The 24,677-nt window shown below is 51.6% G+C and overlaps 10 protein-coding genes across 10 annotated transcripts; 5 read left to right on the top strand and 5 right to left on the bottom strand.

The window, feature by feature from the left end:
- Window positions 1–1,586: 1,586 nt before the first annotated feature.
- EJ05DRAFT_474269 (xaa-pro dipeptidase app) lies at window positions 1,587–3,406 on the bottom strand. The gene is made up of 5 exons (XM_033743575.1): window positions 3,157–3,406; window positions 2,941–3,105; window positions 2,855–2,887; window positions 2,678–2,805; window positions 1,587–2,632 (listed from the first exon to the last, which is right to left on the bottom strand). The coding sequence occupies exons 1-5, from the start codon at window positions 3,356–3,358 to the stop codon at window positions 1,646–1,648; spliced, it is 1,515 nt and encodes a 504-aa protein (XP_033602833.1). The 5' UTR covers window positions 3,359–3,406; the 3' UTR covers window positions 1,587–1,645.
- A 382-nt stretch (window positions 3,407–3,788) lies between these two features.
- On the top strand, window positions 3,789–4,855 carry EJ05DRAFT_498338 (DHS-like NAD/FAD-binding domain-containing protein; the record flags this gene model as incomplete). The annotated part of the gene is made up of 4 exons (XM_033746670.1): window positions 3,789–3,945; window positions 4,009–4,035; window positions 4,086–4,241; window positions 4,287–4,855. The coding sequence occupies 4 exons, from the start codon at window positions 3,789–3,791 to the stop codon at window positions 4,853–4,855; spliced, it is 909 nt and encodes a 302-aa protein (XP_033602832.1).
- A 798-nt stretch (window positions 4,856–5,653) lies between these two features.
- Window positions 5,654–6,941, top strand: EJ05DRAFT_474266 (uncharacterized protein). The gene has a single exon (XM_033743574.1). It carries the CDS (start codon window positions 5,899–5,901, stop codon window positions 6,682–6,684), a length of 786 nt encoding a protein of 261 aa, XP_033602831.1. The 5' UTR covers window positions 5,654–5,898; the 3' UTR covers window positions 6,685–6,941.
- A 988-nt stretch (window positions 6,942–7,929) lies between these two features.
- On the bottom strand, window positions 7,930–10,871 carry EJ05DRAFT_282772 (uncharacterized protein). Its single transcript, XM_033740454.1, has 2 exons — window positions 9,468–10,871; window positions 7,930–9,415 (listed from the first exon to the last, which is right to left on the bottom strand). The coding sequence occupies exons 1-2, from the start codon at window positions 10,697–10,699 to the stop codon at window positions 8,014–8,016; spliced, it is 2,634 nt and encodes an 877-aa protein (XP_033602830.1). The 5' UTR covers window positions 10,700–10,871; the 3' UTR covers window positions 7,930–8,013.
- A 412-nt stretch (window positions 10,872–11,283) lies between these two features.
- On the top strand, window positions 11,284–12,953 carry EJ05DRAFT_450074 (nucleotide-diphospho-sugar transferase). Its single transcript, XM_033742355.1, has 3 exons — window positions 11,284–11,493; window positions 11,540–11,596; window positions 11,655–12,953. The coding sequence occupies exons 1-3, from the start codon at window positions 11,434–11,436 to the stop codon at window positions 12,849–12,851; spliced, it is 1,314 nt and encodes a 437-aa protein (XP_033602829.1). The 5' UTR covers window positions 11,284–11,433; the 3' UTR covers window positions 12,852–12,953.
- Window position 12,954: 1 nt separating this feature from the next.
- Window positions 12,955–15,351, bottom strand: EJ05DRAFT_282747 (alcohol oxidase). The gene is made up of 2 exons (XM_033740453.1): window positions 14,964–15,351; window positions 12,955–14,875 (listed from the first exon to the last, which is right to left on the bottom strand). Exons 1-2 carry the CDS (start codon window positions 15,057–15,059, stop codon window positions 13,058–13,060), a joined length of 1,914 nt encoding a protein of 637 aa, XP_033602828.1. The 5' UTR covers window positions 15,060–15,351; the 3' UTR covers window positions 12,955–13,057.
- A 1,224-nt stretch (window positions 15,352–16,575) lies between these two features.
- EJ05DRAFT_498333 (uncharacterized protein) lies at window positions 16,576–17,944 on the top strand (the record flags this gene model as incomplete). Its single annotated transcript, XM_033746669.1, has 3 exons — window positions 16,576–17,122; window positions 17,208–17,325; window positions 17,395–17,944. 3 exons carry the CDS (start codon window positions 16,576–16,578, stop codon window positions 17,942–17,944), a joined length of 1,215 nt encoding a protein of 404 aa, XP_033602827.1.
- Window positions 17,945–18,511: 567 nt separating this feature from the next.
- Window positions 18,512–20,541, bottom strand: EJ05DRAFT_436111 (uncharacterized protein; the record flags this gene model as incomplete). Its single annotated transcript, XM_033741728.1, has 3 exons — window positions 18,512–19,722; window positions 19,771–20,235; window positions 20,283–20,541. The coding sequence occupies 3 exons, from the start codon at window positions 20,539–20,541 to the stop codon at window positions 18,512–18,514; spliced, it is 1,935 nt and encodes a 644-aa protein (XP_033602826.1).
- A 1,571-nt stretch (window positions 20,542–22,112) lies between these two features.
- Window positions 22,113–22,829, top strand: EJ05DRAFT_282635 (uncharacterized protein). Its single transcript, XM_033740452.1, has one exon. It carries the CDS (start codon window positions 22,211–22,213, stop codon window positions 22,697–22,699), a length of 489 nt encoding a protein of 162 aa, XP_033602825.1. The 5' UTR covers window positions 22,113–22,210; the 3' UTR covers window positions 22,700–22,829.
- A 17-nt stretch (window positions 22,830–22,846) lies between these two features.
- On the bottom strand, window positions 22,847–23,382 carry EJ05DRAFT_484108 (uncharacterized protein; the record flags this gene model as incomplete). The annotated part of the gene is made up of 2 exons (XM_033745309.1): window positions 22,847–23,192; window positions 23,246–23,382. 2 exons carry the CDS (start codon window positions 23,380–23,382, stop codon window positions 22,847–22,849), a joined length of 483 nt encoding a protein of 160 aa, XP_033602824.1.
- Window positions 23,383–24,677: the final 1,295 nt, after the last annotated feature.

Here is a 24,677-nt window from a genome sequence, read left to right as displayed (position 1 = left end):
AACAATGCGTCTGCCCTTCGTCGTCCTGCGTGATTGGAGACAATATTGCACCCGTCGAGGCACCCGCTTACACGCCTGCGGAGATGGAATGCGCGGTCACCGCCCTTAACGCATGGGAGGGTTTGGGCAGCTTGCCGCAATGGAAGCGTCCGGCTCACTGGGACCCCGAAAGCTTCGGCGTGTAAGGGCGTCGGTTCTCTGGATATGTTGAACAAAGGTGCGCACCGCTGGATGTGCCCCTGTGCTGGGGTTGATCACATCAAGTTGCGAGTCTTGAGACAGTGATGAGTGGACTTCACCGTTCACAAGCATCTATCGCAGCGCCAGTTTGGGTTGGTTTCTCCGCCCAGTTGGTTTCCTTGACATGCCTTGTATGTACCTTCTGTACAGTCTTGGCTGTCTATCTCTTTTGCACATTCGACACTCCTCTCTCCTTTCTCAATGGCATGCCCGCCGCATGCTCCTCGAACGAGCCTCCCACCGGCCGATGTTATTGTTGCCAGTTTGGAAGCAACAGAGACGAGGTAAGTCATTGTCACTGACATTTCGTTTTTGCTAACATCACCAGTCCCCACCATCCACCCAAGGCAACTCAAGGTAAAACCAAGGCAACCCAAGGCAACACCAGGAAATCCAAGGAAACCCAAGGAAAAGGTTCAAGTTCAAGTCCCTCATCCCCCAACGCTAAAGAAGCCAGATCACCGACCGCTGAGGGTAAGACAAGATCGGATCGACAAGCGGAGCAGGGAGGGGTAGGCTGGATCTCGGGCCTGGAGCTTGGAATACCAGTGTCGTAAAGGCTTCCTGGCGGTGTGAAGTCCTGTTGGGCAATGTTTGAGCCGGCATACCGCTGGTAATGGGGAGGAGCGCGCGGAGTTGTAAGGCGTGGAGGCGTCGATGTGTGCTGGGAGAAAGAGATTTATCCAACGACGAAAGGGGTGAAGGTTCAATCCAGGCCCCGAGGGTGGGTTTGGAGAAAGAGGCTCTGCACTGACTTCCTGTGATGAAATGAGATGAGCTTCGGCTCGCCGAAGGTGGATATCCTGGCCTGATAGGGTCCTCACGGGCTGTTCAGATACGGGAATCGCACGCTTCACCTCTGAGGTTGTCTACTTATATAGTTTTGCTTTTATCAATTGATCTTGTCTTCTTCTTCTTCTATCTATTGTTGGTCTCTTCATTGGTCCTTGTGCTTGTTGATGCCTATACCATCCATACATAATGCTGCTCTTGAGGTCTAGTGTCTGAGCTCGCACACGCTGCCTGCCTTCGCGTTCATGATGCCATAGCTCTGACCGAACACAACACTCAGTAGAGCCTGGGCATTCATGCCAGCACATCCCTACCTTGGTGCTCCAATCCTCTCGCTCAAGTCCACGCCTGCAGGTTTATTTGTTTCTGTTCACATCCTCGTGCTCACGTATACCAGTACACGAACTCTGTGGTGAGCTCAATTCTCACCGCTCTTCACTATCGCGCATGTTACTCGCGACATACTACCCAAACATATCGCAGAACGGACACCGTTGAAAGGTTCAGTGATGATATACATCATAGTCCATTCTTTTACATACATAGATACAATATCGTACATGTAAAACTTTTATCCTACACTTCATCCGACACCTCACTATACCCAAACAACTCAATCCCTCAACGCCTCAATATCGACAACCTCCTTCACTGCCTCCGTCGTCAGTAATACTGGGTTTTCCTCTCCCACTGCTACACTATCTTCGATCCTGATCCCAATTCCTCGAAACGCCTTCGGATACCTTTCATCGTCGGGCACATAAATCCCTGGCTCAACGGTCACAACTTGTCCCTCAACCAACGCCTTGCCTCGCGTATACCCCGGACAGTCATGTATATCCAAGCCCAAATAATGCCCCAAATGATGCGGAAACAACTCATTCAACACACCATCTCCGGAGCCCATTTCGAATCCTAAGCCTTTGAGGGCGTCTTTGAGCCCGTTCTCTGCGATACGGTGAATTTGGTCGAGCGAGAGCCGCGCATCGGCACGACAAAGACTTACGCATGTGCGCTGTACGCCGAGGACGACCTCATACAACTCCCGCTGTGGGTCGCTGAATCTTCCGCCTACAGGCCACGTTCTGGTGATATCGGTGATGTACCCACCATAGCTCCCGCCGGCGTCTACGAGCACAAGATGTTTTGGATCTAACAACGCGTCGTTGCGCACGTAGTGTATGCTCAATGCATTAGCGCCGCCTGCGACGACAGGCACGTATGCTTCGCCATCACATCCGTTTGTCTTGAACTTATATGCGAGGAACGCCCAGAGATCTTTCTCGCCCTTGAAGGCTTGCCGCATGGCGGCTGTGAAGGCGCGGCCGGACGCCTGCCCGGCGTGGCGCATACATGCTATTTCGGAAGGGGACTTTATGATGCGCAGGTTGTTGAGGAGCGGGCGCAAAGGTTTGAGGGTAGAGCGGGAGAGCTCGGAGAGGAGAGAGGGAAGACCTGAGGAGCTAGATTTGGTATGGCCAGAGATGTATTTGCCGAAGGGGGAGGAAGGGTTGAAAGGGGCTGGCAGGTCGGTGTATACGGTGGTGGAGCGGCGGAGGATGTTGGGTAGGAATTTCGAGATGCGGGTTATGTCGCCAGCCTGGTGCAATTAGCGACGAAGTGGAATAGAGAGAGGGAATGGTACCTCGTCAGCGTTGAAGACGTCTTCGGCGGCTTGGACACCTGAGCGAAAGCCTTCCCATTTTTCCGCATGCTCATCTTTGGGACGTACGTAGAGGTGGAAAGTATGTTCGTCGCCTTCGCCCGTCTTTTCTGAGGATTGTCAGGGTGTGCTAGTGTTATAGTTCTCGTATGTATTCACCAATGATTGCCAAAGCTTCCGGCTCCATGAATCCTATGCGTTCACTTCAGCACCAGTCTGTGAGCGCGAGCCAGGTCGCAGATTACCAGTCAAGTAATAGAAGTCTGTATCTTGGCCAAACTCATAAAATACGGCCCCAGAACGGAATTTTAGCTCTGAAGCAGCCAATACAGCACAGCTTCCTGTGGGAAGCTGGCGAGCGAGGTTCGCGCGTCGTTCGGCATATTCAAGTGCGGTGATGCCAGGAGTTACTATAAGACGGTTAGCCTCAATAGGCATCCAGGGACTCAATCATGAGTTACATTCTCCAGGCTTCAGCAGATGTGGATGTGTCTCGTGTAAAGGCTGTCCAAATTGAAGGTCCGCAGCGGAAACTTGGGTCAGGGTTCTTTGCTGGTTCGTCGCCAATACAGCTTTGGGTAACAGGTTAGGACGCCGTGTGATTGATCGTGATACGGGCTGGATGAATCCTCTCCCGAGTGCACAGAGTGCGGCCCTTCGCATCCTCACAGACAAACAACGCCGCGAATGAGCATGTTCTGACAATTTCGAGACGAGACGTCAGATCGGTTCGGCATCGGAACATGACTCGCGCAGCCGGCTGGTCAAACACCTGTTGGGTGCCTGAGGCATCACATATCACCCCACTTTTAACATGCCAAATGCATTCTCATCCTCCATCGTTCTAATGACCATCAGGTTTTTTCGAATCAATATTCCAGAGTACTTGGCAGTTCAGCATTCTCAATGAACGTATTATTGCAAATGAACTCCATGTCATGATGATGCAAACACGGAAACAACCAAGTTCCGATGCAGAATAGCTGCCTAAAATACGAACACCTGCCTGCGAGTTCTCCCAACGACCAGAAGTCGTTCCATGAGAGTTATTCAGCCTTCGCATTATATATCATCTTACATAACACAAAGAACCATGTCATTTGCAACACATACACAGATCAATGAAGCTGCACTGCAATCCTTTCATGAGCATCTGGTGAAGTCGAAGAGAATGCTGGCGCTTTGCGGGGCTGGACTGTCAGCTGCATCAGGTCTACCAACATTCAGAGGCGCTGGAGGACTGTGGAGGAGTAAGTCACTCTACATGTCTACTGTGCAGCTGGGGATAAGGTGTTTGTGCTGACTTTCCACAGCGTTTAATGCCACAGAGCTGGCTACTCGTGCGTGCGCCGTTCTGAATTGTGACGATGTGAACACTGACCGGCTATAGCTGGTGCCTTCTCTCGGGATCCGGGTCTTGTATGGCAATTCTACTCTTATAGAAGGCATATGGCGATGAGCGTGCAGCCAAATAGAGCACACTACGCACTGGCGGAATTTGCACGGAAGAACCAGCACTTCATGTGCCTGTCGCAGAATGTTGATGGTAGGTCTCTGTACTCTTTCACGAACTCATATTTGACATTACTAGGTTTATCTCAACGCGCGAACCATCCTAAGGAGTCTCTCAAGCTTCTTCATGGCTCACTTGCCGAGGTTAAGTGTTCGGAATTCTTTTGTAGGCACAAAGAGCAGAACTTCACAGACCCAATCATCCCTCTACTCGAGCTCCCGAACATCTTCGATATCTCTGATCCAGACGTCGAGATTCCGCATCTGTCCTTCAAAGCACTTCTGGACGGAGGGCTTCGGTGCACACAATGTAACAAAGGTCTCCTCAGGCCTGGTGTGGTGTGGTTTGGGGAATCGCTACCATCAAACGTCCTAGACGACGTGGATAGGTTTCTATCGGATCCCGAACCAATCGACTTGATCCTCGTCATTGGCACAAGTTCGAGTGTCTATCCTGCAGCCGGGTATGTAGACTGTGCACGGGACAAAGGTGCAAGAGTTGCTACAATCAACATGGACGAGAGAGATATACCTCAGGGCAGGATTTCGAGCATGGACTGGTTCTTCCAGGGCGATGCTTCTGTGATAGTACCAGAGCTCCTGAAACCTGTCACTGGTCATATCGAGCTCCCATCGTCGACAGTGTAATCAGATGCGGAGCCAAATCTCAGATATACGAGCCAGGTACTACGCAGTATTACCAAGAGAATTCGTCCCTGATCAATAGACTCCATTACATGCTACCAATGGTACAGAAGGTGCTCTACTCGAACTGCTACTGTGAGCTCAATTCGGTCCGCCGAGGTCATTGAATGCTATGGCAAGCTGTATAATTAGCAGTGCAATACGCTAGCATCAGCGGTGATACTCGCGATGAATCAACTTTATCTCAAATCATAGTCTTATCCCTTTATTCCCGCTTCTTGGATCCGTGAAGATGGCAGTCAGCGTAAAATGTAAACAGAAATGCAGGTCTCGACGAACAAAGAGAGGATCAATCATGTGAAGCTTACCCTCACGACACATGGTAAGTAACTAGCCTTGCGGGTATCGTAGCGGATGTTTTCTGATAGGAGTAGTCTTCGGAGACCGAACGTATGCGTATCATTCGGCATAGGATCAATATAATAAACAATGTTATTCTTTCATGGCGCAGGCAACAAAATCAATGATAAAGCAGATACCGAGATGAGCACTACCTACTACAAGACACAGTGATTGTATGCAACGGAGAAGTAAAGTATAGATGTATACATGAGGTAGTGTAGTCGAGAAGGGAAAGTTGACGCAGTACTTCTCATACCGGCTGCCGGCCTACCCGGAAACGCCCAGCCCTTGGACGTTGAATCTTGCCCAAACAAGCATTGATGTTCTGCAAGGAACACTCCCAGAATCCTTTGATATTCCCTCCGTGGCACTAACCAGTACTTCTCGTCAATCCCGTAATGCACGATGATGTTGCTATTTCCAGCCCGGCACTAGCTGCACTACTGACCCTGTCCGAAAGCTTGTTATGCCACCGCGTACTCCGCAATGCTCGTTATGTCATTAAATCTATGTAGACTGACGGAGACTTTATATCTAGCTGATACCCAGTAATGGCAGAGTTGTCTCATCTCCTATCTACTACCTTTCCTCATGGACTTCTGTTGTTCCAGTGAGCTAGAAACAGCCTCCCTAACGCTCATTCAATGTCCAGCTTTCTCTCCCTCTGTTGCTTTGGTAGTTCCACTGCCCTGGACGAAAGAGAAGCACCTCGTGCCAACCGTATCTCACGAGCAGAGCAGAAAAGATGGTCCGGCGAGATCACCCAAATGAGCGAGGCTCTTCGCAGTAATGATACCATCTCGAGGCTACCTACTGCTGCAGATATGGACAGGGCTGAAGCCATTCGAAAGGCCCGGACGAACCGCATGAGCAGATTCGAGAATAATCCCACTCTCTCGCATTCATTTCGGAGAGCTTCATTCGACAGCGATACGTCTGATGATAGCTCAACCGCCTCGGGAGCCTCAAGCAGCCGCAGACCATCCTTCGTTGAGTCTATCGAGAGCTCCCGTCGTACTTCAGTCTCTACACACAGATCGTCACCCCGACCAAGCTACGGCTCAGCAGACAGCTTCGACGATCCCAAGCAGAAGAACCGCATCAGTCAAGCACTCTCTATCAACAGCGGCCGCATGTCCCAAGCTCGCCGGTCCACGATACACCGCGACTCCATGGCACGTAGCATCAGTAACCGTAACAGCTTCTTCGCCGACATGTTTCGTAAAGACCAAGAGCCAATGGAAGAGCCAGATCCCGCCATGAAACGCATCAGTGCTCATGGCCATGATATCGAGAAGCTACTAAGAAAGGAGCACGAACAACAGATCAAGAATACTACGGACCCAGACGAACGGAGACAGGCCGTGGCACGCGAAAGGAAGCGTCGTGCGTACTGGAACCGCGCCCAGGGCCACAACCCTGGTCGGTGAGGTGACTGCAGCTGGTCTGCAGTGTAGCATAGCGAACGAGTTTCTTTGGCGTTGAGGGATAATGAAAGACGCAAACAGCACACGCACGCCCCGAATACTACATCACTGACACACCTTGGGTTATTTTCGCATACAACATACAACATACTTTTTCAAGGGCAGATTGGGCATGCGTGTCGCTCAGCATAGAACTGTGCGGCCGTGGAACTGTATATTCACACCTATATCATCGCGCTTTTACTGTTTTCATTCTCATAGCTATCAAGACATCAATAGATCCTAGTAAGCCATCATCATATCCTAAATCTCCCATCAACGCATGGCTGAGCTCGGTACCGTCCTGCAAACTTCCATCGCATACAGATTCTACACATCATGGATGAGAAAACTTCCGCCTCCGCGCGGAGCAATCGTCAACCATCCGGATGCAGATCTTTCCACCCCCCAACCGTTGCAAACCACTAACCTCTGCTAGAGTCATTCTCAGATATTCGCCTAATAGAACAGTCAGCTACAGTAGTCTCACCCCTATCTGACCTCACCTCCCCGTTTCCTGAATGCCGGCACTTGCGCCGATTCCTCCTCGTATTTCGTAGCATCTGCACCTCCACCACATCACTCCCGTCCGCCAAGATGCGGACGCAGGGTCTGATCGACACGCGCTAGTAGAGTTCCGTCGAGCCGTTTGCGAGATCTACGACGTTAAAATTGCTTAGTGCATGAGATGGGGAAACGGGTCAGAGCTCAGATTCAGCCTCGTACGTAGCTTCGCACTGCGGCGCGGGGGATATACGCTGGATGATGTGCAGTTGGACAAGTGATGAGCTATGGAGAAGGAAGAAGCGGGCAGAGGGGTGGTGTTTGGTCAGACAGTATTTGTACTCGAGTCTCAAGGGCGTGGACGAGGAGGATTCTTGTGCGATGGGAAATGCCGGGGTAGGTTGGGAAAGGTAAGTATCTATTGTTTCTTATTGCTACGTAAGGTTTTCGGGATTGCTAGACAAGAGGTGCTTGGATAACATAAGTCTTTTGAGCTGTAGACATCCAACCATGGCGGCTGGGCGGACAACGATCGCCGGATAACGACAAGTAAAGAATTATGAACATATAACAGCGCCCTTGCCATCGATATATCGTATAGAAATCCATGGTGAGCGATCATGCGTATCCAGAACGGGGATGCTCCAAGACACAGAAAAGTCGCTGCGACATGGTCCTTCAGATACTCAGGAACGTTTCAGTGGGGAAGCTTTGGGTGGGAGACAACCTGGTTTATGAATGCTAGAAATTGGAAGTGTAGAGTGAAGCTGATCACTGGCTTTGACTTTCTCATGCTTCCATGTCCATGGATTCGGTATCAGATGCACGATGGGCACAGTGACGAGCGCGAGCATTTGACGGCGAAGGCGAAATATTGTCTTCATCCTCGTCGACTTCGTCGGCCTCCATGGTGGCGTCTGACTGATTGTCGTCACGATACTTCAGCGTCAGACTGTCCAACACTTGTGTCGCTTTCGTCAGAGACTCTCGCTGCTGCTTCAGATCTTGACGGCGTGCCTCGCGCTCTGGATCTTCAGCAAGTAACCGGATGCAGGCATTTTGGTCCGTGGCGTTGAGACCTTCAAGTAGCTCCTCCTTTAGGCCAGTTCTAAGTGCCTTGAACAGTTCACCTTGGACGCTCATGCAGACATTATCACAGAAACGACTAGAGGCAATGTTGTAGTATCCCCTCACCTTCGCCATGAGCTGGACCTCGACCTCGTCGGGATCTTCTCCAAGCTGTGATCGAAGAGCGGCGTCATTCTCAATCTTCCTCTCACGATCTACCAGCTTGACCTGTTTACCAGTGGAGGACTCCACTTTATCGAAGTACGCCATTGCTCGATGGCGATATCTGGCGGCACGGAAAATCTCCAGTTCTTGGTCTCGGTTATATTTCCATGCAGTTTCGTTCTCGGTGAGAGGACGGTATGTTTCCAATTGGAGGAGTCGGTCACATGCACCTTCTCCTTTGCCGAACTGTAGGCCGAAGTGAAGAGATACAAAATTCTCAACGTGATCCCAGGTCTTTGTGTAGAGTTCTGTGGTGGCAAACTTACCCAATACATCCTCAAATACCTGCCTCATCGTCCCATCCAAAGATCGCTTGAGAGCATTGAACAGTCGTGACGAGGCCAAGCCCCAGTGTGTCAAACATTCTAACACGAGGAACTCTGTTGCCCTCGGGTCTACCTCCGTCGGCATGTCGGATGTAGAATGGTGCTTGATGATTTTCTTTATCTCACCAGGTGAGAACTTTCTCGCCAAGTCTGACATACCGCGAACGGCTGCGTTGCTTCGCTTGGGGGTGAACACGGCCTCTTGGTTCAATCTGCGCTTCTTCGGGGTCACTGGCTCTGGAGCTCTGTCGTTGTCCGGCTCTCCATCCGACAATTCGATCACGCTCATATTGGCACCCTCCTCTTTTGGCTTTTCCGCACATACCATGCGTAGCTTTGGTCTCAATGCAAAGAGGTCCTGGCTTAACATGCTCTTAATATCCTTCCATTCATTTCGAAACATGTACTTTGGAGACAGGCCATCAACGGCTGTGCTCACTGCAGATACAAATTCGTCCAAATGACTTAGGACCACATGTACTGCGTTAGCTGATGGAGGCTCGGGTATTTGGCTGAGCTCCCTGTCGATGACCAAGATCCGCTCATCGATCTTAGCCCGGATCTCCGGTAGACTATTCCAATTAGCGATGATTCTATAAGGTAAGAAGGGGTATCACGGCTTACTTTGCAGATATGGTCGACGCCAGTAGTGCTGATAGTCGTTCCTGGAGCTTTCTGGTTCCAAATTGGGCGCTGAAAGACGCGAGTTCAGTGCACCACGGCTGTTCAGACTCGAAGAAGTGCTCCTCATCACGACGCGCTTGAGCGTGGTCAACAAACGACATTTCAGCCTGCGAAGGTTGTTTGGTGACGTAATACGCGTGTTTCAGAGGATACTTCCGACCAGCCAGAATAGCTTGCCAGAGGTCTACAGGGTCGCCTTTCGGAAGCCGATCTGGCTTGGTCAAAATACCCACAGTTCTGTTCTCCGCTCGAATCTTTCTGAGCAAGCTCGACGCGTTGGAGTTGGCAATGTCGCCCTCCATAGAACATGCTAAAAGAATGACTGTATTCTTGGGAGTAATGTAGTCCTTAACCAGATTCTGGACCACTTTGGGGAGGTGAGTGTTCTTGCCATCTTCTGTTTGCGTGATGACACCTGGCAAGTCTACCAAGGATAGATCAGGTAAGTGTGGTCCAGTGATATTGATGACGATCGGATTAGGTGAGAATTCTACTGCGAGTGAAGTTGAAACCTCAATTTTTTCGGCATACTTTCGAGGGTCGGTGTTGGGATTGAGGACGGCAAACTGTGCTCTACGCAGAATTTCCTCCACAGCATCTTGATCGTGCGTCCTCTGGAAATGCGTTATAAGAGGCTGATGGTTAAGTCGCCAGCCCGGGAACGGTCCACTCATTGCTCGACCGCGTTGAACACCCTCGAAACTGTACTTGTGATGAATTTCAACGGTACACGACCAACTACTTCCACCCTGGCCATCGTCCACATGTGTGAGGTTCAGGTGAAAAGGACATCGTGTACATGTTCCCGTACTTCTTGGGACGCGAATCTGGCTAATGGCTTCAATTGTCGACGATTTGCCCGCGGACTGATCGCCAATCGCAACGATCTTTGGCAGGTTCACGACAAGCTTGTCCATCCCGAGCTCTTCCAGTTTATTTATAGCGGACAAAAGCTCCTTCACGCCATGGCCCATCGCCTCAACGCCCTGTCCACTCTTTCGGGGCTCTGCGTTTGCGACTTCACTGATACCTGTGTTGGTTGTGCTGGAGCCTTGGGGCCTAGGGCGCACTGACAACCTGACTGACGGCAGTGAAATGGTTGATGGTGACATATCGGTGATACTGACAGAGGAGTCTGCGTCTTGAGGTAGATTAGACCTTCTCGTTCTCATACTTAAAAGTACTGAGGGGATTGATGATGAGACAGTATTCAATGAGGTAAAGAGAAGCTGACCGGGCGAAGGTGTCAAGAAGATGAGTGTTTTTTGGAGTCAGACGGTCAGGATACTATTATTAGTTGCCTAGCATCGCGACAAGAGGACTGGCATTGTTCACTTAAAGTGAATGATAAGCAAGTGAACCGGATAAGCCCGGTATCACGGCATATACTGCAACAGTCACATAGTATCTCGTGAGAAGGTGAAGCTATCTCTCCAAAACGCTATGTTATGGAACTCCTTTTTCGCATTCTATAGTGGCCAAAATAATTGGGTATGTGATAGGCTGCTGTGTAGTCCTATGCATACTCTATACGAACCGCACAATATTGACTCAATGATGTGGGGTAATTCGGACTAAATAGTGTTTCGAACTGAGGCAAAATCCCAACTATGTGTGAAGTGCTAAATAAGCCTAAACTCGGTGGTCGAAGTGAAGTGTCGTTGCGTCGTAGCGGCTTGCCAAAACAGGCTAGGCTAGAATCTAGGATTAGATACCTAGGTAGCTTTTTGCGGGCACGGACAGCGTCACACCGCCTGGGCAGTAACAATCAGCAAACACTGTCTGTAAGGTACATCTGCTTGCTTGACCTTCTTCAGCCTTAATCTGAATTCACTCTCAGCTAATCACGTAGACACCATACGCTGCTTAAACCTTTGAGTGTTTCTCCACAACTTCATTCGTCGCAATGAGCCTGAACATACCCCACCGAGGCAAAGGTGGGAAGTCAACTAAGGCTGTCATTTTGGTAGAACTCCTACTTTACGCAGGAGTATATTGAGCTGACAATACAGGTCGGCGGGCCGTCTAGAGGCACTCGGTTCAGACCACTTTCACTTGACGTACCAAAAGTAGGACCTGCCACGTTGATATTGATAATGACGTACCGCTAACATATGCCATTCATAGCCGCTTTTCGACGTCGCCGGCCATCCTATCATTGAACACTGCTTTCGCGCGGTTGCGAAGGTCCCCGAAATTAAAGAAGTCTTCATTGTCGGCTACTACGATGAGTCTGTCTTCCGCGATTTTATCAAGGACTCCTCCAAATCCTTCCCACAAATTCGCGTACAGTACTTGAGAGAATACCAAGCCCTAGGGACCGCCGGCGGTCTATATCATTTTCGTGATCAGATTTTGAAGGGTCAGCCAGATCGACTCTTTGTGCTCAATGCGGACGTGTGTTGCTCATTCCCGTTGGGAGAGATGTTGAAACTGTACGAAGACAAAGATGCGGAGGCTGTAATTCTGGGCACAAGAGTTAGCAACGAAGCCGCAACAAACTTTGGATGCATTGTCTCGGACCCACCAACGAAGCGCGTGTTGCATTATGTGGAGAAGCCAGAGTCGCATATCTCGAACCTGATCAATTGTGGCGTATATCTATTTTCAACGGAATGCATCTTCCCCGCTATCCGCTCCGCCATCAAACGCAGGACCGAGCGACCCAGGCTGCTCTCATACCCATCATCCGAGAACTTGGAGTCCTCGATGTACCCAGGCGATGATGATGATGAGAAAGATCAGATGATCCGCCTCGAGCAAGACATCCTTTCGAGCGTAGCGGACAGTCGCCAGTTCTTCGTCCTGGAGACCAAGGACTTTTGGCGACAAATCAAGACTGCGGGCTCTGCCGTCCCCGCAAATGCCCTGTATCTTACCAAGGCATTCCAGAATGGCTCCGAAGAGCTCGCTGCACCATCGGCGAATATCCTGCCCCCTGTTTTCATCCACCCTACTGCCAATGTCGATCCTACGGCAAAGCTCGGGCCTAACGTCTCTATCGGCCCGCGTGCTAACATTGGAGCCGGCGTCCGTATCAAGGACTCTATCGTGCTCGAGGATGCAGAGATTAAGCACGATGCATGTGTGCTATACTCAATCGTTGGCTGGGGTAGCAAAGTCGGATGCTGGGCGCGGGTAGAAGGTACGCCCACGCCAGTCACAAGTCATAGTACCAGTATCGTGAAGAACGGTGTCAAAGTGCAGAGCGTCACTATCTTGGGTAAAGAGTGTGCCGTTGGGGATGAGGTCAGAGTGCAGAACTGTGTTTGTCTGCCTTACAAAGAGCTCAAGAGGGATGTCGCGAACGAGGTCATCATGTAAACAGCACACGACTCGTTCAAACTCTATTTTAGACAGCCAACAAACCTAGCATCACAAGTATATATAAATTAATCAACGACAGCCATGAAGCGCTACACCAAGCCATAAGTATGAAGCTGCGCCATACGAAGTCACCTCGCTGAACGACCTTCCACCTCAACCCCCATTCCATTATCACCACATATCCATCTCACGCATCCAAAGACTCAATCCCCACCACTCCACTTCGCAGCAATAATCCCAGCCGCTCTCTCCGCAATCCCATACACCGCCGTCTGCACATGCGCACTCAACAGCACCGGCATCACACTCGCATCCACGACCCTCAACCCTTCCACCCCATACACCCTCAACTCACTATCCACAACCCCTCCGTCCCCCCTCGGTAGCATCGCACACGTCCCCACGGGATGGTAAATCGTGCCCGTATTCTGCCTCACATACGTCTCCCACTGCGCATCCGTCTGCACGCCACTCCCCGGATAAAACTCCGCCTGCCAGACCGCCGCTATGGGCGCCGTCGACGCAATATACCGCATATACCGACTCGCTAGCGTCGCGGCCGTGAGATCGTATGCGTTGGATAGGTATTGCGGGTTTATGACCGGGTTTGCTGGTGTGGACGACGACGACGACGACGGCGTGCTGGATGAGGGGCTGGTAGTGTTTACGTGCACGCTGCCGCGCGCAAAGGGGTGCATGATGCTTGCTATGATGGTCACGAATTGCTTGCCGTAGTCTGCGCTGCTGGGCGCTGGGTAGGGCACGGCGCCGGTGTAGCCGTCGGAGAAGATTAGCTCGAGTTGTGGGGTGGAGGCGCGGAGATGCGGGTCGGTGAGGTAGGAGAGCTTGGTGCGGCTGGCGGGGGATTGGTCGGTGGAGGAGCGAGCGAGGTCGGTGATGTCTGCGGGTGTGAGGGAGGTGAAGTTTGCAGGGGAGGTTGGGGAGGAGGAGTTTGAGGAGAGCACGTCCTCCCAGGTGAGGAAGGCGTATGAGCTGCCGGTGTAGCGGTATAGGCTTGGTTCGCCGGCGTAGTACTTGGTGAGTTCTTCGGCGGCGCGTGTGCTGTTGAAGCGCAGTATGTCGGTGCCTGTGTAGTTTGGCTTCAGCTCGTAGGAGTTCTGGATGCGGATGTGGTCCTGGAGGTTTTCGCCGACGCCCGGGAGGGAGACGATGGGTTTGATGCCGGCGGATGTGAGGATTGACGTGTTGCCGATGCCGGAGAGTTCGAGAAGGTGAGGGGATTTGAAGGAGCCGGCGGCGAGGATGATCTCTTTGCGTGCTGTGAAGGTGAGATTGGTGGTTGTGAGGACACCGGTTGCGGTAGGTGTGTTGGATGTGCCTGGTGAGGAGAGGAGGACTTTAGCGACGGTGGTGTTTGTGAGGATGTGCAGGTTTGCGTTGGCAAGAGGCAGGTAGGATGTGCTGTACGAGCGTGTGTATGTTGAGCGGTCGATGTTGCTTGGCTGGTACATGACGCCCAAGGGGTTGCCATTCAGAGACTCGAGATTCTGCGATATGCCAAGCGATTCCATGGCTGGGATCCAGGCTTGTTGCTGGATGGGCACTTGCTCATTGATGAAAGTGTCAATCGGGCCTGAGTCGCCCATCCCTTCGTCGCCATACCGTCCGGGTCCCAGAAACGTGCGATTGAATGTCTCGACGTCGAGCATCGCGGCGTACATCGACTCCCAGTTCCACCCTGGGTTTCCGAGCTCTTCCCAGGCATCGAATTCGGCGACGCTTGCACGGTCCCATGTCATAAGATTCAGAGCAGAACTGCCACCGAGCACTTTTCCTCGCGGGTGGGCGATGGCTCTGTCATTCAGTCCGGGTTGAGGGGTTACAGTGAAGTTCCAGTCGTAGACAGTGCCTATGGTGGAGCCTCTATATCCGGGAATGTTGATCCGGGGTTCTGAGGCAGCATCAGGTCCAGCTTCGATTATTAGTGTGCATTGATGGGGAAGTCGTTGATTCAAGCGAGACGCAACGGCAAGGCCTGCGGTGCCCCCACCGACAATGATCTAGTAAATGCGTTAGGTAACTCCTAGATGACCAAACGTGACTCTGATCGTGCGAACTGCACATGTAGAAGAGGAAGTAATCACATACAAAATCATAGTCTGTAGCCCCTTGTGAGCAAGTAGTCGCCTCGACGAGCGAACCAATGAAAGAGAGCAGCAGCGTGACAGAAGTGCAAGCACGCATATTGACCCGTTTGGGATGGTTCTCACGCAGCGCGTCTGAGAACTTGCAGATGTGTAAGATCTGGCGTTGTATCACACCAGAAAAGAGGAAATGCTCGACACAGCCGACCCTCTTCGCTGGGGAAGAGGGCGTATTTGGGCCTTGTCCATCAAAACATCACAGACATAGGCGATTCGAAAGCTCTCAATTGCCGACACATCTGGTGTGCGTGCAAATTCATACAAATTAGACTGAGTGGGGCAGCATCATGCACAGCTGGCGATGGGCAAGACGAACAGTGGAGGCTGAAGACACACTGAACGGACGGACAGACAGATGGACAAGGGCAGCGACAGGACGGACGACAACGGACGACGACGGACGACCCATTACGAGGTCTTGGCAGGGGGGACGTTCCGGGGCTAGTGCCGGAGCTAGTGCCGGCTCCGAGAGCCTTATGCTGATGTTCCCTTGTTCTCTCTGCACGGAATCCTCCTCTCACTTCGGCAGACGAATCATGCCTATCGAGCCTTGTACAAATTAAGATTGTAGCAATACCTGCATGCACGTACCCGCTGTCTCTCTGCGAGGCTTGTGTGTATTGTATGGGGCGACCTACTCATGGCGCACCGAACAAAACCCATGCCTGAATCACGAAGAGACCATTGATAATCGGCCTTCCTGCTGCCACCTGACCCAAGATATCGGTTCTCCATCTCAGTATGCGTTTCACCGGTATAAATCTCGGTAGACTATCGCCTTGCGTAGTCGTCCCGAGCCGTCCCAGACTCGCACGAGTCAAGGGACCGGCAATGGCAGGTTTGATCCCCTGTACGCAATAGATGAGACAACTATCGCCCGGGATCTTCGAGTCAGCACCGCTTATAGCATGTTCCTGTAAGCTCCCCACACCATGGATTGCAAGAACTTTCTGAATTGCGACTTCGCTCGCTTACATGGCGATCGGACCTTATCCCAAAGCAGGTAGGTCAACTCACGTCTGGTAAGTCTGAAGTTGTGGTGATTCCACCCGGTACTCTGGTAAAGCCAAACGTCTGGTCGCTGTCCCGGGGAAGCAGGCAAGAGATGTAAGGATTGGCTGTGAATGGGAAGACTTTGAAGCGAAAGCATGGCCATGGACTACGCGGCTCTCGCTCCTCCTACGTCCCAATGAATATCAAAGAGAGACTTCAGGGTATGTGAATAGGATTCTGTCATGCATGAAGGGAATCGGTCAAAATACATCCAATGGATCCTATCACGGCCCAAGATGTATACAAAGGACGCGACAGCACGTATCATTGCTCGCCTTCTATTCCTAGGCTCCTTCAAGCCATCCTCTAATCATTGTTTACAGGAACTCATACTATCTTTGGATTGACAGTCCATTAGATCTCGTCACTGCTCTTTGGCACCCGAAGCGCATTCCCAAGTGCCCTGCGACTCTTCCCACGAGCACCATTGGCAAAGACAGGAGAGCTATTAGGCTCTCATCTCGAACCGCATCAAGAACAGAAAACACAGCAGCACAAACACCATGACCCTCGACGCCAGCACGCCAGACCCACTCCCACCAGACCACAACGTCGGACCCGCCCTCATAGCATGGACCTCCATCCTCAACACCCTCTCCCTCCTCACGACCGCGCTCCGCCTCATCGTCCGGCGCGGCAACGGCGTGACAGGCTGGGACGACTGGACGATCCTCGCCACCGTCACCGTCGCCACCGTCCGCTCCGCCCTCAACATCACCGGCGCCACATACGGCTACGGCCGGCACCGCTGGTACCTCACCACCGGCCAGCAGGAAAAGGTCAACATGTACGGCTTCTACGGCCAGGTCCTCCTCTTCATCACGCTCTGCCTGCTCAAATGGTCCATCTGCATCCTCCTGCTGCGCATCAAGAGCACGCGCACGCTCAAATGCATCGTCTACCCCCTCATCGCAGGCCTGTTTCTGACAAACCTGCTCTGCGTCGTCGTCTTGCTGGCCGAATGCTCGCCTGTCGCGACGTTCTGGCGACCGGCCGCCGGCTCGTGTTGGCCGGCGAAGGTGCGGATTAATTCGATTTGGCTGCAGGCTTGTCCGTCCCCTCCCGTTTATACACCGTATACATACAAAGCCATACAAACCCCAAAACTAACCAAACCCCCCCTTCTCCCAAACAGCATACTCCGTCTTCTCAGACTTCGTCTGCTCCCTCCTCCCCATCTACCTCCTCCACAACCTCAACATGCCCCTGCGCACCAAAGCAGCCGTCTGCGGCCTCATGGCCATGGGCCTAATGTACGTCTCCCTCCCCTTCTCCCCCCTTTCTACACACCACCCAACTAATCCAACCAAACACCCCAACAGCGCAACATCCTGCGCCGCCGTCCGCGCCTCAACCCTCACCACCGCCCCAACAGACATAACCTACGCCTACGGCGTCACAGCCCTCTGGTCCAACACCGAGATCCACCTCGGCATCGTCGCGACCAACATGTCGCTTTGCCGCGCCATCTGGGCGTATTTCGGTGCCGCGCTGCGGCCATCTGTGTCTTCGTCTAACAATAAGCATATGCCGCCCACATCGCTACTTCCTGGAGCCCCGCGCGGGTATGGCTCCGATGCGGAGTCGGGGGGGGTTGGGGGTGGTGGTGAGGTTGGTGGTGGTGAGGGGTTGGTGGGGAAGTATCGGGTGTGGGTTTTGCATGCGCGGGGGTCGGGGGTGAGCGGGGATGGTGTGGTGGGGGAGCCGGTGCGGACGGCGATTAGGAGGACGACGGAGGTGGTTGTTGTGGAGGGGGATTGTGAGGGGCGGGGTGGAAGTGGTGGACATGGGGAAGGAGTGTTGGAGGGATATCAGAGGTCGTGGGATGTGAGGCCGGTGGGAGAGCGGGAGGAGCAGGAGGAGCGGGCTTGATGTGGTGATGTGGTGATGTTTCGATGATGTATTTTATGAGGTTTTGATGGGTAGGTGCGGAATTGAATGTGTGACGGTATATAATAATGCGGCGTATGAATCATATATATCTAAGAACAGATAACTAAATTATAATTTGACGATTACAGGAGAAAAACACCGTGTTAGGTATATACCATTCATATCTTATAACAGTCTAATCTTTCTTCACTCTCGATATATATCTACATATCAGTCTGAAATGCTCACTATATTCTCTCATTATATATGATATAGGAAAGATAAAAGAATGAGAGCAATGTATACATATACCTATAGTGAGGTGTGGCATGCAGTGTGATGCTTATATCGAAACACTCACGGTGCTACAATCACTGTAAAGTTATGTTGAATGTGTACCATAGAAGACACCAAGCAGCCATAGTCGTATCACACCAGGAACGTACGAGACACACAGTGATGAGAAGTAAACGGACTGTATTACAAGGGATATCATCTAGCTCTAGATCCAAAGACACGCTTGCTATGCTGATGATGAGCGCCCAAAGAAACATGAGACGCAAAACCTTACTTCGAAGCCGGTTTCCACAGCTTATTCGCCCCGTCCAGGCTCTTCCGACTGACACCGTACTTTTCCTTTGACGCTTGCCATTTGCCCTCCTGGTCCGCACCTATCCTCTCATCCAAGCTCTGTCTAACCTTCGCCGTCACCGGTGTAGTCGGGCTCGAAGGAACAGACGATTCACCCCGATCGAGTGCCTTGGAGGAACGCTTCTCGTCCATGCTCGGTCGTGTCCGTCTTTCGTCCATGCTGGCCCGTGATCGTTTGTGATCATCTGTGCTGGGTCGGAAGCGGTCTTTGAATTCTTCCTTGCGCTCCTCCCAATGCCTCTTCTCCTCTTCCTTTTCCTCTTCTTCCTTCTTTTTCTTCTCCTGTGCCAGCTTCTCGTGTGCACGCACGACGGCGGCACGCCTCTCTGCCTCTGCGCCTTCAGTGGCTTCATATTCGAGTTGCTCGCGGTCAAATCTCTCGCGCGCCTCTTTCTCCTCGCGCTTCTTCTTGTGAGCCATCCTAGCCATGGCTTCCTCGGTGAGAGTTTGGCGGAACATACGTTCGACAACATCCTTTTTACGCGAACGGTGGTCTCCTACAGAAATGAGAATACCAGCGGTGACGTTGCATGTGATGGAGCAGCAGAGAATGACCGTGGTGATGGCGAAGGGTCGGTCTTTATAGTATATGCCCCAAGTCGTAGCACCAAGGGAGATTTGTAAAAGGGAATGGCAATCGAGCAAAACGACAATGGCGATGAGAAGACGCAAAGGAAAGGCGTGATGAGTATCGGTTTCATGTGGTTTGTAAAAAGTGTGCGAGCGAGCAAACTTGTACGCGTGATGGTCCAACTTCTTCTGCTGTTCAGGTTTAAGGACAGAGAATTCAGGGGTGTCTTCATCGACCTTCTCGAGATCTACATTATCGACTCTTTGACTGGGAAGATCGTTGTGGTCCTGGAGATCCGGTAGTTTCTTCTTTTGTCGCAGTTTCCAGGTCAGATGATGATAGTGAGCGATGAAGATCATATGGTACGTGTCGACGGCGCGGAAGGGTGCCAGCCCATCTCCCATGATAGCAAAAAGAGCTACAAGAACGCTGTCGATGATATGGACAACATAGACTTGATTGTCCGGAACATAGATCCAGCCAATCAAGAACAGAACCCACGCTAGACCAAATAGAGTAATAAGTGTTGCGTACAAAGTGACCAGAAATCCCAAAGCTACAATGTGCATTAGTAAAGCTCTACACCAGTGGAGTACATACTCACGTCTTCGGACGTATTGCCCAAAACCTTTCATGGATCGTTTGAACTTTGATCTACGGGAATGAAGCATGTGCCTCACGCGATCATTGAGCTGATCCTTGTCATCTTGACTCCATCCTTCAAGATCGACACCATGTGGTAAGACGGCATAGTGGGAGTCGGTGAGTTGGGAAGATATTGATGCTGACGTGTGTGTTCGTGTCAAGTTTGGTCCAAGAGTGGTCTGATCTTCTTGCTGATCTTGCTCGTTCGGATACATGATACGTGAAACAGTGCGGCCAAGAGTGTCCGCGTAGTCCGGCCTGACCGGTTTTCGGTCGTCATCAGTGTCTGTTTCTGGATCTGTTGCGGCTGTTGCTCGTCGTCTAAGTGTATACGTGGGTCGCCTGTTGACTAAACGTCCGAGATCAGGTACAAAGAGAGAGTTCTGAACATTTGTGAGAGTTGATAAGGTCGAAACTTCAGGATCTACGAGTTGTTAGTACTATGTGGTTACCGCATCACTTTCTGCGTACCAATGACATCGAGCATGTCGACAACGTCGTGTTCGTAACGATCGTCCTCGTCCGTGGCAGCCTTCTCCTTTTTAGCTCCGCGCCTGAATCCGAAGAACGATCGGCCACCATTCCCCGCCGTATTGGATCTACTCCTCCCTATATCTGTATCCTCAATAGTAACACTAGGTCCATTTCCGGAGACACCTTGGTTGACTGCAGCGTATTGCGTATTCGTGTCCGTCTGTCCCAAGGACGCACCTTCTGCTACCGTAGGCATACGAGGGCCATTCTCCACAGTCCGCTGTCTTGCAAGCGCAGGTTGTGGAATTGTCAAGTGTTGTGGCCTCTGTGGCTCTGAGCTGCTTCTTCGCCTGCCATAATCGGTCTCTTGGACGCCATCAAGCTGTGCATAGTCCTGAATATTTACAGCAGGCTGGTCAAGTCTGCGAATGCCAATACTCGGGGCGCGTCGCAGCAGATGACGACGAGCATGTCGAGGTGCAGGAAGAGGATCGCGCAGTGGTTGAGGAGCTGGAGTGGCAGAAGGTTGTGGAGTGAGAGACGGAAATGCTTCGGTAGAAGTGGAGGTTGAGAGGTCTGTTTGTGAATTGCCGGTCCGGTTTACAGCGCGAGAGTTGGTATTATTGTTATTGAGAGGAATGGAGGTGGTGGTCGTGGTCGTTGTCGTGGTTGTATGTGGACCAATGACACGATGAACGCGATCCCCATCGGCCATGGTTGTTGGGGACGTTTACGCAGGATCAGGTCAAAGAAAAGAGGGCTCGTCGGACGGTAAGACAACAAAAGATCAGGGAGCGATGACGGAATGGCGAAGAGCTGGTAAGCTCAGAGTTCAATCAACGCATCGAATCCAGTGAATGGATTTTTCACGATAGAAAGAGTGAAGAATATTGGAGTGAGACAAAGCGGATTATTGAGGAATGGGGATTATTGAATGATTACTGTTAATTACTGAGCGGCAGAGGCCGTGACGAGAAAAGATCCATGCTGGCTCGAGACTGCTTCAGGGCGGCGCCGCGCTAATACAGCGACACCAGAGATTCGGCCTGCTCTTCCGGGGGGGAGAGAAGCATGGATGGCACGAAAGCAGCATGGATGATTAGATATATGCATGGATGAGCTGCAGATAAAAGCCTATCTCCGCAATCAAATCTTGTTCTTCCAACATTTTGTTCTCGTGTTTTGGCACAATACAAACAACAACCAAGGAACAACATGGCTCTGTGCGTGTCTATCCAAGTGCTTAAAGCGTGGGCCAAGGAAGATTCGACCCAATAAACCAATCCATCTCGCTCTGTGCGCTATTGCATGCAGGGCTAAGCTTTAGGGAACTCTAAAATGTGACGACATTCTTGCCTAAGGCTGAGACAATCGGTCTGCAATTGATAGACTGTTGATAATGAAACTCATTCAAGTCTGAACGTCGCATCTGCTATGGTCAGTGTTTGTCTATGTTATATAATAAAGCCTCTTCCGCTTACTGTCATCCTAGCCGTGTATGTAAGTTACGATGTTACCTACTTAGTCAGGCCAAACCCGGATGACGTAGCAGCATCTCTCTCCCTGCCGAGCCAAAGCCGAGAAGACGGGAGCGGGAAGAGCCAATGCCGTTCTTAGGTATCGCTTGGTACAACAGTATTACTGGTAATTATCATTTGGTATTACTGGTATTATATAGTGTTATCAAGCATTTGCGAATCTGCTTCCGCCTTCCGCACGGATATAATGCCGAACTCTGCAAGCCCTCGGCCGCCTTAACACCGACGCGTGTCTGCCAACGCCGAGCCCGTAATATGGCCATAATCGAACTGTCCGAAACACCATTCAACTAACTATCCCATCCCATAATATCGCATCTTCTCCTCTCTCTCTCTCTCTCTCTCTCTCTCTCTCTCTACACCAACCCTCCACCGTACCCATCCACAATGTCCACCCTCGGCCGCGCCCTCCTCACCACCACCGCAATCATAACAAGCACAGGCTGCTACATCGCCGACTGGAACGCCACACACATCTACAACCCGCTCTGGCTGCCACACGCCAAATTCCACAACGCCCAGACCATGGCCATGGGTCTAGTCCTGGGGCTGCTCACATTCTACTACACCCACGCATCACCATCACCACTGCTGGCCGTGAAGAAGGCAGCAAAAAGTAGAGATAGCACGGCGGGGCACGAGGAAGAGGCGCTGGCTCTGAGTCGCGAAATGAGGCTGCACCAGCTACGCTTCGCGGTCGTGTGCGGCTCGTTGTACTGGGTCACGCAGCTCATGGCGTGGGTGTATCCAGAGGTTGCGGCCGTGGATCCGCCGGCGTCGAAGTGGTTCTTCCCTCAGGCAGGCGTGAGTGCGGTCGTGCTGGCCATTACGGCTGCCGGGTGGCATTATGAGAAAAAGGCGATCATGGGGTTGTAAAGAGCATGGGACTGCTGGTCGTGCGAGTGTTGTGCACTAAGGGTGTGTGTGTGTGTGTGTGTGTGTGAAGCAACAGATTCAGGGCTATAATATTGCCACAACCAGTTGCTGTTCCATCTCGCCATGCTCCTATCGTCCGTTATTCATCTAATACCCCCAGTATCCACGTACTAAGTATGCTGAATACGCAGCGACTCCCGCCAACCAAGCCTGCGTGCCAAAATACCCCACCGGTCTCCCGTTCGCTATCGCGTCCTTGCCCAACAAGCCAGCCTCACTATGCGCAATCCTCAATGCAAAAAGCGTTGCCATCGCCATGCTCGGATACTTCTTGTCGGCACCATTAATCTCCGCTAGCCCGGCGAGAATGAGGGCGTACGGCACGTTCTCGAGGAAATTCCTGTGTGCCGAAATGCATTGGTGCAGAGGGTCAGACTGCAGAGACGCAGAGGACGACGAGATGGGGATGGATTGCAGGCGGTCGCCCGACCATCTGTGCGGCTGTTAGCATGAGTGAGACATGGTGATGCGTAGAGGAGGTCTCACTGTTCATTGTCGACGCGGATCTTGACCACACGGCCGGAGAGGAGGAGGGAATAGAGCGTAAACGGGAGTGACCATGTTGCGGTGACTGGGAGGAGTTGGAAGAGGCTGGAGCTGGTGAGGCCGATGTTGCGAGACATGCTTAGACGGGCGAGAGACGGATTGCTTCGAGATGCTGGTGTGCAGGAGCTGGAGAAGGTAGGAGGAGAAAGATCGACCTGAGGCACAGAGTAGAGTACCTCGGGCATATTATACGTACAACTCAGCTTCCGCCGCATCACATCGCGATCGATTCGAAGCTCTTAGGCTTGGCTCATGACGCCGTAAGTTAGCGCAAGTCACTCATTGGAGCGCGGGAGCGGCGCTGCTAAAAGCTATTTGATACCCGGCACGCGGGGCGCTCTGTATCTCTCTGTTCCTTCTCAAGATTCCGACGTCTCTAGTCTAATTAGTCATTCATTGTAGATGGATGTAGCCCATCCATAATTAGCTGAATCTAGGTCTACACAAGGTCCGCAAGCGCACCATGATGTTGTGTGACACCCGCCCTGAGCTACTAATCCACACCGGCAGGGATGTGTCCGGGGTAAGCGCATATCCGGACCGCCTCGATATCTGCTTGCTTCCGGCATGACACAATATTCAGCCCTACACCTAGTGGGATAAACATCCCGCGTAATTTGCATTTCTGCGGAACGGTTTTTTTTACACTTTTTGGATAGCAAAAATGTCGCTTCGATGGGTATGTATTTGCGTCGATTCATGCTAGTCGCACTTGGTGAATTCACTGCGCAACTCCAGATGTCATTGTGTCTTCTCACCATAATGCTAGGGTTTTCTGGACAGGTTGTGCGTAGCTCTCGGCGCTTTATGACGAGGTGGATATTTCTTTGCAGGGTGTGCCTGTTCTTGTTACCTTGCTGTATAGTCGGTTGTATGTGCTACCTCTTCGTTACGATTAGATCCTGCCTTTCGCATCAAACGTATTAAGATCCTGCCTATCGTTCGGACGTCCTCATCTTGCACCTTGTAAAACAGTAGCAATCCTACCTAAGCATTGGTCAGCAGCCTCTACAAAGTCTAGACGAGCAAGGTTGGATGTGAGTCAGAGGGATGTATGCAGCGCCATCGCTACAGGGCGACACGATATCAACAAGCACACGAGATGAATGAGGAAATTGGGACCATAGAGAATGAAATGTGGACCAAAACATTCGTCCGCGCACCCTCGCACGAAGTTCTAACAATAATATTTCACTCCAAGGCTGCATTGTGCTTATCAATCATAACCTGCTTAAACAGATATGCAACAATGGGAATCTCAAATGATCTTTCTATTGGTCAGCTCTACAACTGTCAAAGGACACCGATTGCGAATATCCCAGCAGTGGGAATTTGGTGGCACGGATTTAGGATGCACGTGGTGTTCGTGAGT

This window comes from Pseudovirgaria hyperparasitica (genome assembly GCF_010093815.1).
Source record: "Pseudovirgaria hyperparasitica strain CBS 121739 unplaced genomic scaffold EJ05scaffold_4, whole genome shotgun sequence".
In the NCBI taxonomy this organism is placed as follows: domain Eukaryota; kingdom Fungi; phylum Ascomycota; class Dothideomycetes; order Acrospermales; family Acrospermaceae; genus Pseudovirgaria; species Pseudovirgaria hyperparasitica.
Note: the sequence above shows the minus strand (reverse complement) of the source record. Positions and strands in the feature narration are given on the sequence as shown.

What these genes read in the sequence shown, in the direction of transcription:
- EJ05DRAFT_474269 (XM_033743575.1), bottom strand. Translation starts at nt 3,358, where the DNA reads ATGCGAAGGGCCGCACTCTGTGCACTCGGGAGAGGATTCATCCAGCCC. An exon ending in TCTGCTGAAGCCTGGAGAAT is followed by an intron (nt 3,106 to 3,156) that starts GTAACTCATGAT and finishes ACCGTCTTATAG; the next exon opens with TAACTCCTGGCATCACCGCA. An exon ending in AGACTTCTATTACTTGACTG is followed by an intron (nt 2,888 to 2,940) that starts GTAATCTGCGAC and finishes GTGAACGCATAG; the next exon opens with GATTCATGGAGCCGGAAGCT.
- EJ05DRAFT_474266 (XM_033743574.1), top strand. Translation starts at nt 5,899, where the DNA reads ATGTCCAGCTTTCTCTCCCTCTGTTGCTTTGGTAGTTCCACTGCCCTG.
- EJ05DRAFT_282772 (XM_033740454.1), bottom strand. Translation starts at nt 10,699, where the DNA reads ATGAGAACGAGAAGGTCTAATCTACCTCAAGACGCAGACTCCTCTGTC. An exon ending in GCGTCGACCATATCTGCAAA is followed by an intron (nt 9,416 to 9,467) that starts GTAAGCCGTGAT and finishes TAATTGGAATAG; the next exon opens with TCTACCGGAGATCCGGGCTA.
- EJ05DRAFT_450074 (XM_033742355.1), top strand. Translation starts at nt 11,434, where the DNA reads ATGAGCCTGAACATACCCCACCGAGGCAAAGGTGGGAAGTCAACTAAG. An exon ending in CAACTAAGGCTGTCATTTTG is followed by an intron (nt 11,494 to 11,539) that starts GTAGAACTCCTA and finishes CTGACAATACAG; the next exon opens with GTCGGCGGGCCGTCTAGAGG. An exon ending in TTTCACTTGACGTACCAAAA is followed by an intron (nt 11,597 to 11,654) that starts GTAGGACCTGCC and finishes TGCCATTCATAG; the next exon opens with CCGCTTTTCGACGTCGCCGG.
- EJ05DRAFT_282747 (XM_033740453.1), bottom strand. Translation starts at nt 15,059, where the DNA reads ATGCGTGCTTGCACTTCTGTCACGCTGCTGCTCTCTTTCATTGGTTCG. An exon ending in GGGCTACAGACTATGATTTT is followed by an intron (nt 14,876 to 14,963) that starts GTATGTGATTAC and finishes CGCATTTACTAG; the next exon opens with ATCATTGTCGGTGGGGGCAC.
- EJ05DRAFT_282635 (XM_033740452.1), top strand. Translation starts at nt 22,211, where the DNA reads ATGTCCACCCTCGGCCGCGCCCTCCTCACCACCACCGCAATCATAACA.